Consider the following 12,972-nt stretch of genomic DNA (forward strand, 5'->3'; position numbering starts at 1 on the left):
AGCACTCAGTCAAAATAATAGTCAAATATACGAAAGCGAGAACTCGTGAAGAGACTGATAGAGGACGAAGAAGAGGACGACCAAATAATGTTGGTCTTACTATCATCAAAGAGGAATAAAATCGATTCATTATATCATAACATTATCCTTATAGGTTTTGAGTCAAGGATCGTAAAGTGGTGGATTTTTAGCAATAAATTCAACTAAAAACTCGTCGTTTTCATCGGTAAACGTCGCCAGCAGCGCGACCGTACTGCTCCCGGAGCGGTTCGGCGGCGCTGCCAAAGTCGCGAGCAAGCCACGCCCCTTGGCCGCGCGGCTCGGTCGCTTGCGTCGGACACTATCGCATACAATTCCCTACGAAGCGGTGCCTCGCGACCACGGTCGCGGCTGCGGGGCAGCGGCTGCCGGGTCGCGACTGCCCAGATCCGAATGCTACCTTTACGTCGCCATATTGAATTAGTGCGTGGACGGAGCCGCTGACCGCGCACAGTGGAATCTGTGGAGCTGCATGTTGAACTAAACAATATGTTATAGGTACAATGTAATAATTCGTTTTATTTATATAGATAATCTTAAAACACATTTAAAGAAAAACACAATTCTAAAACCTGTTATATGGTGGGTGTTGTACATAAATTAGTCGACCTTTCATAATTGATATCATTTATACTATGTATTTCGTACAATAAAAATATTGAAGTAAGTTTTACCTTTTAAGTGAGCGTTTTAACTCCATTATAATATCATTAAAAATTGCTATTACAAGTAAAATATTAAAAATTGCTATTACAAGTAAAATCTAAACCAAATATTTTTATACTATAGGAAAACAGTCTCCAATCTCAAAAGAAAACATTTAAAAAAATTAACGCAACAAATCAACTCCACACATTTCTCTAACCCGGTGATGTTCACTCATAAAATTAATTAAAAATCACTTCTCTCTGGCGATTCCGAGCAAATTGATTGAGAGCGGTGTTCGGTGACGTCACTAATGGAGTGACAATGTTGCCACTTTTTCGCGATAATTTTTTTAAGTTCCAAGTAAGTACACTTAATTGCGAGTAATGGGTGTTACGAAGTTAAAATTTTATAATGGAGCTTAAAGATTTTAAGATTCATGATTTATTGAAAATGTAAACAAAATAATGGCAATAATTAGAATTAGTTATTACAATTAGTGTTAGTTTATAAATGCGAATTCTCTGATCTCTATGAAATTGTTTTAAATCACTTCTATGAACTTGATAATTTCTATATCATGTCTCTAAGATCATGTCAGAGGCCCGACAGGTACAAACAAAATAGAAAAATTTCATGCAATAAATTATGTTTAAACTTAAAATTAACAAACAGTTATCAGAAATCCATACAACCTATTTTAATTTGAATCATACGTACTTTTTCATTCCTCCACATGTAACTACACAACACTATAATCGTTTCCAAAACGCGCTTACAAAATGTATTCTATCTTAATAATTAATACTACATCTAGCCCATAATACCGTAACTCAATTAAGCAGATCTGCCTTCACGTATCGCTATAGTTGTGCTGGCCTCATAAATTGACAAAGTGTCCAACTCTCATGAACACGAATAAGTTTATGCTTACGGTCAGTGCGCGGGATGGAAACACACGGGAGTATATTGCGTGCGGAAACGAAGCGTTTCAGTAATAACTGCACGCGTAGTTTGACCTGGGTCAGGTAATAACAGGAAGAATTAATAGTCCTATTTTACTCAGGAATTATGAAAAATTAATACTGCTGGAAAAATAATTTTAATAACCCTACGAGCTTAAGAAAATTACACACCAATACCTACATTGTAAATTTGTGTAGTAGTTAATTTCATTCAACTTGTTATTTAACAAGAAGATAACATACAGAATATTGGTGCTATGGTAAACAGACAGTTTTCATGATATTTTTTTAGAAAAGTTTTTTTAATTTATATTACTTAAAACCTTACATAATTCTTGTTCAATTTAGTTCTAAACACTATTTTTTTTCACCATATCTATATATATTATATAAAACTCAAAGGTGACTGATATAGTGATCTATCAACGCACAGCCCAAACCACTGGACGTATCGGGCTGAAATTTGGCATGCAGGTAGATGTCATAACGTAGGCGTCCCCTAAGAAAGGATTTTAGAAAATTCATCCTCCAAGGGGATCAAATAGGGGATGAAAGTTTGTACCATGAAAATTTATCTTTTCCACGCAGGCGAAGCTGCGGGCAACAGCTAGTACATTATAAAAACCAACCTTTACTTCTTACTTATAAAGTCTAGTTTCCAAACACAAAAACGCGTCGTTCCCTCCCGAATAGACTCCAGTACGTTTCCCCAAGGTCCGCAGGCACCACTCGTGATTTAGGGTCCAACTTGGACCATGGACGAGTTCTGGACCAGCTATGCTCGTGTCGCTAATGAACCATGCATTTCTATTTGTTCAGGTAATTAAGTAATAGGTGTGTTTATTTAGTTGTTTGTATTGGTATTTGTTTGGATATAATAATTATTCATATACATAGAAAGTATTAACTATTGGAATGATTAAAGTTATAATTTATTGTTTTTCCATAAGACTAATCTGGTACTTAGTAAATGTGAATAATTATCATGTTAAACACTAGAAAAATTTCAAAATAATTAATAAGCAAAAAAAAAAACTTTTAAATATAGTATGCTGACCAGTTATTGAAAATGGTAACACAAATTTTGTACAGACTAAATATGAATGGTAAATTACTTTGAAAGCAATGGATAATAAAAATAAAACGTAGACAATTTAATTATAATATTTTAATCGTAAACATTTGTCAAAACTTCCTACAATATAAACAACATAATTTCGTAAATTGAATCTGTCACCACAAATATCTCGATGCACCACAAGGGTGAATTGATTTTTTGACGATAAACAGTTAATTATTAAACTATTGAAATATATTATTATCTATTACAATATAAAATTAATATATTATGGCTAAAATTTTCAAAAACTTTATTTGTCAAAAGGTTTTTCGCAACTTACCTCCAATTATTGTCATAATTTACACAAAAGTATAATACAAAATACGGTTGTATTTCTGTTCAATAAATATTCTTAATATATTATGAAACTATAGCTAATAAACTATACTTTGAAATACTTAGCTTATACATATATCGTTACATCCAAATTCTTACACGCTTTATTTTTTTGTTTTATGTCAGAGCAAGCAAATATATTTTAACCTACATTTTAATAAACATTTCAGTCTCTAATTTGTCAAAATAACTTACTGTTTCTGTTCATCACAATTCTTACTGAACCCGTCATTCGCAAACGCACGACTTTTCCAAAACTCAGCCAAGTCTTTGAATTTTTCACTACACTGTCTCTGATGTCTAGGATTACACTTCATTTTCGGATGGTTGACGATAATGCTGAATTTTCTCACCAACGTACTTACAGATTCTAGCGTCGATTTATCCCCACGATCTATAGTATTTATTGTCGAACTGAGCTCTTGAAATGCCTCCTCCATATGCCTGTCCATTTCACTGTTATATTCGTATTCTGTGTCGTCAAATGATAAGTCGGTAGCTGAGATGCTGCACTGCACGATTTCTGGAATGGTCTTCACTTTCTTCCTCACTGTACTACATGACGAAAGCTTCTCTATAGATTTGAATATATCGTCTATTTTCTTGCATATTTCGTCCACAGATACCGCGGAGAGAATCTGGCCGTTCACGCAGTAGAATTGCTGGGAGGATTCCCTCATTGGATCGTTTTGTAGGTTGCTGATGAAGTCCCCGTATTCCGGGGCTGACGCTATAGACTTTTTGGATAACCGCCGGCCAAGGTTGCGTCTCACTTTCTTGAATAGGAATGAGGAATCGAACGTTGTCTTCAGGTCGATAGTACTTAAAACTCGTTGTATTGTTGGTTGATCGTCATCATCTCCTTCCAAATCGATGGGAATACCCCATTCTTCTTCCAACTTCTTCCATTGTTCGTTTTCAGAGAGTATTTCGTCGATATCAACTATGGAATTCATTTTGTGTTAACGGTGTCGTAGCAGCGAATAAAATGCAACTACCGTGATTAGAAAAATTATTGCTTTATAGGTAATTTATGAAACATTGCGGATTATAGTGGTCTCTTTCTTTCGTATAGGTAGAAGGGAGAAGGGATTATATTTATTTGCGTATCGCACTCATTAGGTGTTTGTTTCACCTGTGTTCGAAATTAATGATATTGTTTAATATAATTACGTCGTTTGTTAAATAGCTATTATCTGTTCCTAAGTAAATAATATAATAATTTAATGAATGCCCAATAATATAATTAGTAACTTTAATAAGTTTGTCATAATTTGAAAACAAAAGACAAGCAACGGCGGTTTTCAATATGGCCTTTAATTTCAAAGTCATTGTTTTATTTTATTAAGAACTAGCTTACCGCCCCCGGCTTCGCCCGCTTTGACTAAAAATCCGTTGCGTAGTTTGAAAGATTTAAGCATACAAAAGGACATAGGGACAGAGAAAGTGACTTTGTTTTATACTATGTAGTGATTGCGTTAATATTTATAATAAGTTTATTTACCTTATAACAAAGAAAGAACTATTAAACACATTTTTATTTATTCACTATTTTACAAATTATTGTTCTTTCTTATTTGTTAATAATTTAAAGTTCAATTCATAGATAATTATATTATTTAAAACAGAGGCGTCATGTAAACTGTAAAGTTTTAAAAATATATTTAACTTCCAACAAAGCATAATCTAAACCTTTGATCCCCACTGCACCAGTTATGAATACTTAGTTTTAATTACAATCTAAATGAATGATAAACAAAATAAACAGCCATTTTAAAGCGGAGGATCATACTAATTAAATCGGTTTATCACACGGATATGTTACGATAAATTGTGACTAGACGCACGTTGAGATAATGTGCTGATGACGTCATATTTGGAGAACTGTGCAATTATTGTGGATACGAAATAAATGTTTGAATAAGTTTTTATTTAATTAAAATCGAATTGGAATTATTTCAAATTTATTGAATTAAATTGAATTGGATTGTAAATTTTTATAAAGTTTAGGAGTTACTCCATTTTTTCGGGTTTCAGTTGTTTAAATTTTGAAAAAATCATGTAAATTGATTTGAAAAATATAAAAATGAAACCCGTTTTCCTTGGTCACGGCATCACGCGTGAACGGGTGGACCGATTCCGATAATTCTTTTTTTATTATTGTATTACTTGAAGTACGAGGATGGTTCTTATGTAGAGAAAACGTAAATATGTACCACGGGTGAAGCCGGGGCGGACCGCAAGTAAATTATAAATATTCTAAATGTTAGGCTGAAATTTTTAATCAAACACATCGGATAGCAAAAATAGCAGTTAGCAGTTAGCAAAAAATAAATCCCGAAACAAGATTCTTACGACATCTCCACATATCATCTCTTAAAGACCAACAGCCCGTAACACAATAAACCAATAAAAGTAGAATATAAATAAAAATAACTGCCCGCGTAAATAAGGAGTTCCAGTGGGGAGTAAATCAGGCTCATGGTGACGCGTCACCGCTGAGTTATGGCGTCACACAACATAAAATATACAACAGAAACTGTTGTTCTTCCAACAGTTTTGCCCCATATTAAGACTGAGCGTAAACAGTACGCGGATTCGGAACAGAGACGATTTTTTAGGATGGAGTCGCTGTTTGACTTATTTTTTAGTGTAGGTATTATAATACAGAATACGGGTGTAGTAGTGAAATTTATAGGTGCATTTTTACGGTTTTATGCAGTTAATTTAAGATAAGTTTAAAGTATCTGATATTTTATTGTAAATCTAACGGATAAAACGTTTGTTTTATGCCGTTGTTACTTCGAATAATGAGTTTATATTATATAATAATTCGATGCGATTAATTTATGATACGATAATTAATTAACTCTTTAATTATTTATCAAACTTTTCATATAAAAAAACTGTAACTTTGAAATTACTCGGATTAAATTAACAGGCATGTGATGTTTAGTATACAGCATTTCTCCATAATCCTTAATAAATAATTCAATGGATGGATAGATGTTTGTTACTCTTTCACGCAAATACTACTGAACCGATTACAATGAAATTCGGTATGTAGCTGAAGACCCAGAATAAGTCATAGGCTACTTCTATAGGAACGGGAACTATGCGGGTTTTTCTTTGAATAGGTGGGCGAAGCTGCGAGTGGAAATCTAGTTCAATATATTTGATGCCACATTTCCACCATCACTAGCACTTTTTCAAGCACCAATATCGACTCCGCCCCATTTCTGTCCGTTTCCTCCAATTCAAGCGGGTCCGTGCCGTAATTCGTTATTTTTATTGTTTTTTGTTATTATCGTCCCGTCTCCCGGATTACACTGTATGATACACGACGGCAGTGGATGCGTTTAATTGCCGCTTTTACATAATAAATAATAAGATTAAGGTGAATAGTGGATTATGAGACTGTATATATCTCTTTGTATTAGTTATTTTATTTGTGCGGATATTTATTGTGCGAATTTGTGGGACTTAGATTTAAATTGTAATGTTTTTGACGAAAAACTGGTTTAAAATAGATGGTCAGAAAATCGGTATAGTTATAATTACATTTGTTTATAAACTAGCGGTCCGCCCCGGCTTCGCCCGTGGTACATATGAAAAATAGATGTTGGCCGATTCTCAGACTTACCCGATATGCACAGAAAATTTCATGAGAATCGGTCCACCCGTTTCGGAGGAGTATGCAGACTAACATTGTGATTTGTGACACGAGAATTTTATATATAAGAAGATTAATCGAGAGAATGTTTGCATAATAAATTTTTGTGATTTTATTACGTACTGAAGCAATTAAAAAAAAAATTCGTCTACAACTTCCAAATACAGTATACACCAATCAGTTAATATTTTCAAATACTCCACCTTTAAGTTTTTCACCATATTTTTTAGGTACCTACTCCGAACTACCAATTAATTAGTGTAGATACATTTATTATTATTATTAAGACTAAATAATATAAAAAAATAAAGTTAAACTAAGCTTTTAATGTTATATCAAAAATGCGTTTACACCAACTTATAGTCGAAACAAACGCAAAATCAAACCAAATTTAGCATCCCGCATAACTTTTTGTTTGAAAACGAATAAATTAACAACTGCGCTGACATGTAGCCCTTTGTATTTTCACTAATTAATGTAATGTGTGTTTTTGATGCAACATGCTTATTTCACGTGGTTAATTTTTAACTTTATTTTGTAACTAGCTGTGCTCCGCGGTTTTATCCGCAGTGTTCCGCTCCTGCTGGTCTTATCGAGATGATATATAGCCTTTTTCGATGAATGAGCTATCTCACACCGAAATAATTTTTCAAATCGGTCCTGTAGTTCCCGAGATTAGCGCGTTCAAACAAACAAACTCTTCAGCTTTATAATATGAGTATAGATTTTATAGACAGAAAATTGTAAGTACAAGAACAATAAATTTTAATTTAACTTATATGAGCGCGCGCAAATTGAATCCAAATTAAGTCAGTAATCAGAATTTTCATAAAAATAATGTCATCCTTCCTTCAATGTTATTTCATTTGTTAACAAACTTTTGTCAACATGTGTCGACTATTCAAAAGTTGCAAACTTTAGTTTCAGAACGAAACCGAGCTTGGTTTACTTTTAAACTAGATGGCGCTGCAATACCTAAAGCTTTCATGGAGAAGTTGGGAAAAGAATCACGAAGTTATAAATATGATTACCACATGCCCTATAAGATGGAAATAAACACTAATCATTTGTTTTTAATCATTTCTATACGTGGAGGAAACTTGGTAAAGACAATCTCATACGTCAGACATATAAATATCCTAAATTTTATAGCGGGAGTTGCCATTTGAAAAAAAGAAGAAGAAGAAGAAGTAAATTTTATAGAAACTGTCTGTCTCATAATCATCAGCCTATACATATACGTTCCCACTGCTGGGACACGGGTCTCCTATGAGGTACCCTCATAGGAGGCCCTAATGCACCACACTGGCCAAGTGAGATTTGGCGGATGACACATGTCGTCGAACTTTTGTTTCTTCGACATTTCGGTTTCCTCACGATGTTTTCCTTCACCGTTCGAGCAGTGGAGATGTTACAACATACGCAGATAAATTGAAAAATCAATTTATTTCCTGCGCGCTCGCCGGGTCTCGAACTTCGATATCCATGAATCACCTTCTTCACTCATTTTTGTATCATCATTAATACGAGAATTCAAAAACGCTTTAACTAAACGTAAATAAACACAACCTATTTGTTAACTTAAAAGACCATACCGCACCGCATATCCGCGCAATATTAAATAACACAATTTTACGGCTCATTCCAGTCCGATACTGATACTGCATATTGATTGCTATTATTCTCGGACATTAAATCAAAACAACGCAATTCGCTGCTCTCATTACCCCGCTATAATATTACCAGGCCATAATCAGCGATGTGCAGTTAAGAATTGATTTATAACTCTCTGTACGCCAGTTTTTGATCAGTCTAGTTTTATGGGTTAGATACGTGATAAGGGAACAATGTGGGCTGATTTTGTTGTTTATTTCATAGTGTTTTATGGATGAAGTAGCATGGTTGCGTAGGTTGTTCGAGATAGATTAGTTATCTTGTCATCACTACATAGTATAAAACAAAGTCGCTTTTTCTGTCCCTATTTCCCTATGTCCCTATGTATGCTTAAATCTTTAAAACTACGCAACGGATTTTGATGCGGTTTTTTTTAATAGAACGAGTGATTCAAGAGGAAGGTTTTAGTATATAATTTATTAGGTTTTGGACAAAGCGGGCGAAGCCGCGGGCGGAAAGCTAGTATGGTTATAAGAGAAAGGGAGCGGAGAAAATGTGAATCTTACAAAGATTCTAAAGGAGGATAAACGCCTATAATTAGTATTTATAGTGGTGTAACACACTAGAACTTTATTTGGGATTATAAAATTGTAATTCGACTTATATTTTATTAATACTAATTTAATAAATGTCACCGTCACATAGGCATGCTGAATATAACCCAACAAGCTGAAAAAACAATGATCAGATATTTATTTATCTAGGTCCTTAAGAATTCTTAGTACATCGTGGGTATTGCTATAGTACCTACAGAATATAGGCAGTTATCGCCAGTTACAGTCATCTTCCGATTGATTCTGAAGAATCACCAAACCCACGTATTATCTATTTATTTACTTATAAGTCCGCCATTAAAATTCATCGCCAGCAGCCATGAATCAGCGCATTATGGCCGCGTCTATACGTCACTATCACTAAATCATATTTAGTACAGTCATTACCGTCCGACATTATTGACTGCGATGATAATAAATAATCATCGTTTGTGCAAATTCTAATTTAATGTGCCTATTTTATAAGGCCGTTTTAGTGATATGATTTTCACGGTTTAGGATTTCCGTTATTGTTGTGTGGGAGCCTTTTTGATGCAAAATGATTTTACTCCCAAATTGATTATATTTTCTTATATCTTGTGAAATGGGTTAGGAATATAATAATAAGAAGAAGACAAGGTACGGCTTTTTGGTAAACGACCTCCATACGATCGAAAACCCATTAGTTTCTTTCTGGAACAATGAACGGGATGGAACTCTAGATGTTAACATTTTGGAATATTTCTCTTTGACATTTTGTGTGACTATGCAGGAAATTATTTACTTAATTTTTTTTTAAACCAGAATAATCAACATTTTGTTAGGTATTTCCTTTTTTAGGGATATACAAAACAGACAGAACAATAGGAATTTCATGAAATTTTTTTAAGACAATCTGAAACGTGGTGGTCATCACTCATCCAGTTCTTTTCAAAAATGCAAAGCAAGTGGTACGAGCATACCTATTTAATTAACTAGTTCTACGTGTTTTTTTCCTTACGTGTAATTTAGAAAAAAGATATCTTAGGAGTACCCTTGGAGTTCATGAAGAAAACAGAAGTCTACCTACTAGCTACAACAACTACATTTTCAATGAAAATCCGTCATACTGTATGAATCAGATTTCAAATGCATGTCCTATTCCATGAAAAAAACGACCTCACCTACATCAACTTTATAACAATTACAATATAACTTAAACCACATACAGACTATAAGATACAGCACACATACCTACACACAACACACACAGACACAGTCGTAAAAACGGAACCACGCTACAGCCAAGGGAATATTTAGGCTTGTTTAAGTACGCCGCTAGTGTTAAATCCAGGATATACAACGTTTGCACGCATTGTAATAGGTGCGCCTAGATATTGCCAATACTAGCCGTGCAGATTTAAGATGGCCAACGTCGACTTGCCTTGTTTTAATTGGCTAGTTTGTGTGCGAATTGTATGGAGCTGGTGATACAATTTTTTTGTTTGAATTTGGCGTTGTGATTGTATTTATTGGTATGAGTAGAATGACAGACATTTATAATATGAGCCTACAGTTGCACTCAGTTAAATCTTATGAAAACTGTCTAATTTTAGTTTTGTTGATCGACCATACCTATACCTACCTATTTTTAAGTTTGTAAAATGTATTCTATAAGGTGTACAATAAAGTATTTTTCATTCATTCATTCATTCATACCTTCTGTCTGTTACAAGAGTTTAACAAAAGTAAATATCATTATATCGCAGAAATTGTTATATTTACGTCAACTTCAACAAATAATTTAGCTTCGCGCTAACATTAAATACATTTTCACTAAGTAAATGTGTATTTAATATTGTAAATGAATCCGTTGTTCCTGATTAATCTATCAACGCTTATACCGGGTCCAGACTGGTGAAACGTAACATGCAATGTAACATTCTGCCTTTCATTGCATGTTCGCTGCTGGTGTGGACGCGTAGCGCGCTCATAACGCGCATTCACTACGAACATCCCGCGTTCGTCTGTTTCCGCCATTCTGCCGCGAACACGGCCCTTCGATACACGTTTTTTTCGTGCGCGTCAAACCGGTAGATCACACGAAGCATGGAGTCCGAAGACCACGTTCTTGCTATGACGATTATCAGTACTTCATTATTAATAATACATCAACTCATGAAAACACGCCGAAGACCCTTTCTTTTGCTCATTCCACGCAGTCTCGTCCTCCATGTTCGTTGCGTTCTCAAACTACCGTCCACATTGGCTGCTCCGCGCACACTACGCGCCCCTTTGTGTTCGTCGAAAAACCGACAAATTTCGGATCGCTCCGCGCGCGGCTTGTAATGCTCGTAGCATGCGCGTGTAATGCACAATTCGCGCGCGCAAGACGTCCAAACTATGAGAAATTGTTACAAAGTGTGTTACCTTTCATGATACATTGCAGCAATGTGGACGGTGAATTCTTTCATTGCATGTTACATTGCATGTTACGTTTCACCAGTCTGGACCCGGCATTACAGCTTGCGTTTTTCGCATCCATCTTTTACTACTTTATTACTTACAACTTTATATTTCAATTTGTAACCCCATAAAAGACCCATTTTGTCAAAACCATCATTGTAACAGCTCTATACAATTCCCCAGCATGCACAGTAACCACACGTAGCGAGTTACGAGCGCGGCCGCGTGCGGACAACCGTCCGTATTGCAGCGCTGTTTATTGCGTCCATATCGGCCCACAATCAGACGATGTTTGGAGTTTTAACAACCTGTAGGTCTTGCTTATTGTGCGTGTGTGCGTGCGTGCGTAGGTACTGCATAATATTATATACTATTCACAATATTATAGTTTGGTCTTGCAGATGGTCTTGTGACCGTGTGTGTTAGAAAACCCTTTTATGTAAGTACTAATAATAATAGGCTTCGATATTAACAGCTTTGTTAGAGGAATGAATTTAGTATTCATCCCCCTAATAAAAATACTAATGTAATAAAATGGACCAAAACAAAATATCGATAATTTTAATTTTAATTATAATAACATTGTTGCTTTAGACGTCTAATTTAAATAACATTTTGAAAATGGTCCATAAATCAACATCCTATAGGATAATGTTTATTCTTGGTCAATCTATTCTTCGTAACAAAATTTACGTTCCAACATGAAAAGTATATAAGTTAATGGTGTTTAATATCACCAACATTAGAAAACACAATAAAAACAATAAGGTACGGAAGTGACGATCAAAAAGCGATGCGGTGCTCGTTAGCAGAGCGCAATTGCCGAATTAAAACTGCATCCAATCGTGGCGTAACGATAATTATCAGTAATTAGTATGAACGAATCGAGATTGTTCATTAATTCGTGTGCTGAGAGGTTTTTTTACTTATTCTACCGTGCGTACTGTGTTTGGGTTGGAACAATTAAATAATAAATATCAATTATATCGACCAATTATAGACGAAAATCCAACTTCATATAAATTCAATTTTATATTTTGATCGATTCTGTTACACTTTATAAATAAGTAGCTCTTCCGCGCGGTTTCACCCCCGTGGCTCCACCCTGTTGGTCGTAGCGCGATGATATATAGCCTATAACCTTCCTCGATAAATGGGCTATCTACCACCGAAAGAATTTTTCAAATCGGACCAGTAGTTCCCGAGATTAGCGCGTTCAAACAAACAAACAAACTCTTCAGCTTTATAATATTAAGTATAGATTAATAAAGTGCCAAGTTCGAAGTTTGCCAAACCAGTTTTTCACAAATTTAAATTATTGCCTGATTTCAGGCTGACTGAATATTAGTTTTTCTCCTCTCGGGCTCCAAGTATGAGTCGACTAAGCTATTCTCAACATTTTTTTCATTCTTTTAATCCCGTACAAAACCTGTAATATTTTAATTCGAATAAATAAAACCCCCATCAAAATACAACGAATAACAATATCGAATAGTGAAGCCATCACATTAACGAAAGTTTATTGTCGAGCGATTTCCGAAT

The 12,972-nt window shown here is 34.7% G+C and overlaps 1 protein-coding gene across 1 annotated transcript; it reads right to left on the reverse strand.

Moving 5' to 3' along the window:
- Positions 1 to 2,982: 2,982 nt before the first annotated feature.
- On the reverse strand, positions 2,983 to 4,107 carry LOC149486206 (uncharacterized). Its single transcript, XM_089698762.1, has one exon. The coding sequence runs from the start codon at positions 4,059 to 4,061 to the stop codon at positions 3,297 to 3,299; it is 765 nt and encodes a 254-aa protein (XP_089554888.1). The 5' UTR covers positions 4,062 to 4,107; the 3' UTR covers positions 2,983 to 3,296.
- Between the last annotated feature and the right edge of the window lie 8,865 nt (positions 4,108 to 12,972).

Source organism: Colias philodice, chromosome 9 (genome assembly GCF_061535455.1).
Source record: "Colias philodice isolate Cphi_HAF_F1 chromosome 9, ilColPhil1 Martin Lab GWU primary, whole genome shotgun sequence".
Lineage (NCBI taxonomy): Eukaryota > Metazoa > Arthropoda > Insecta > Lepidoptera > Pieridae > Colias > Colias philodice.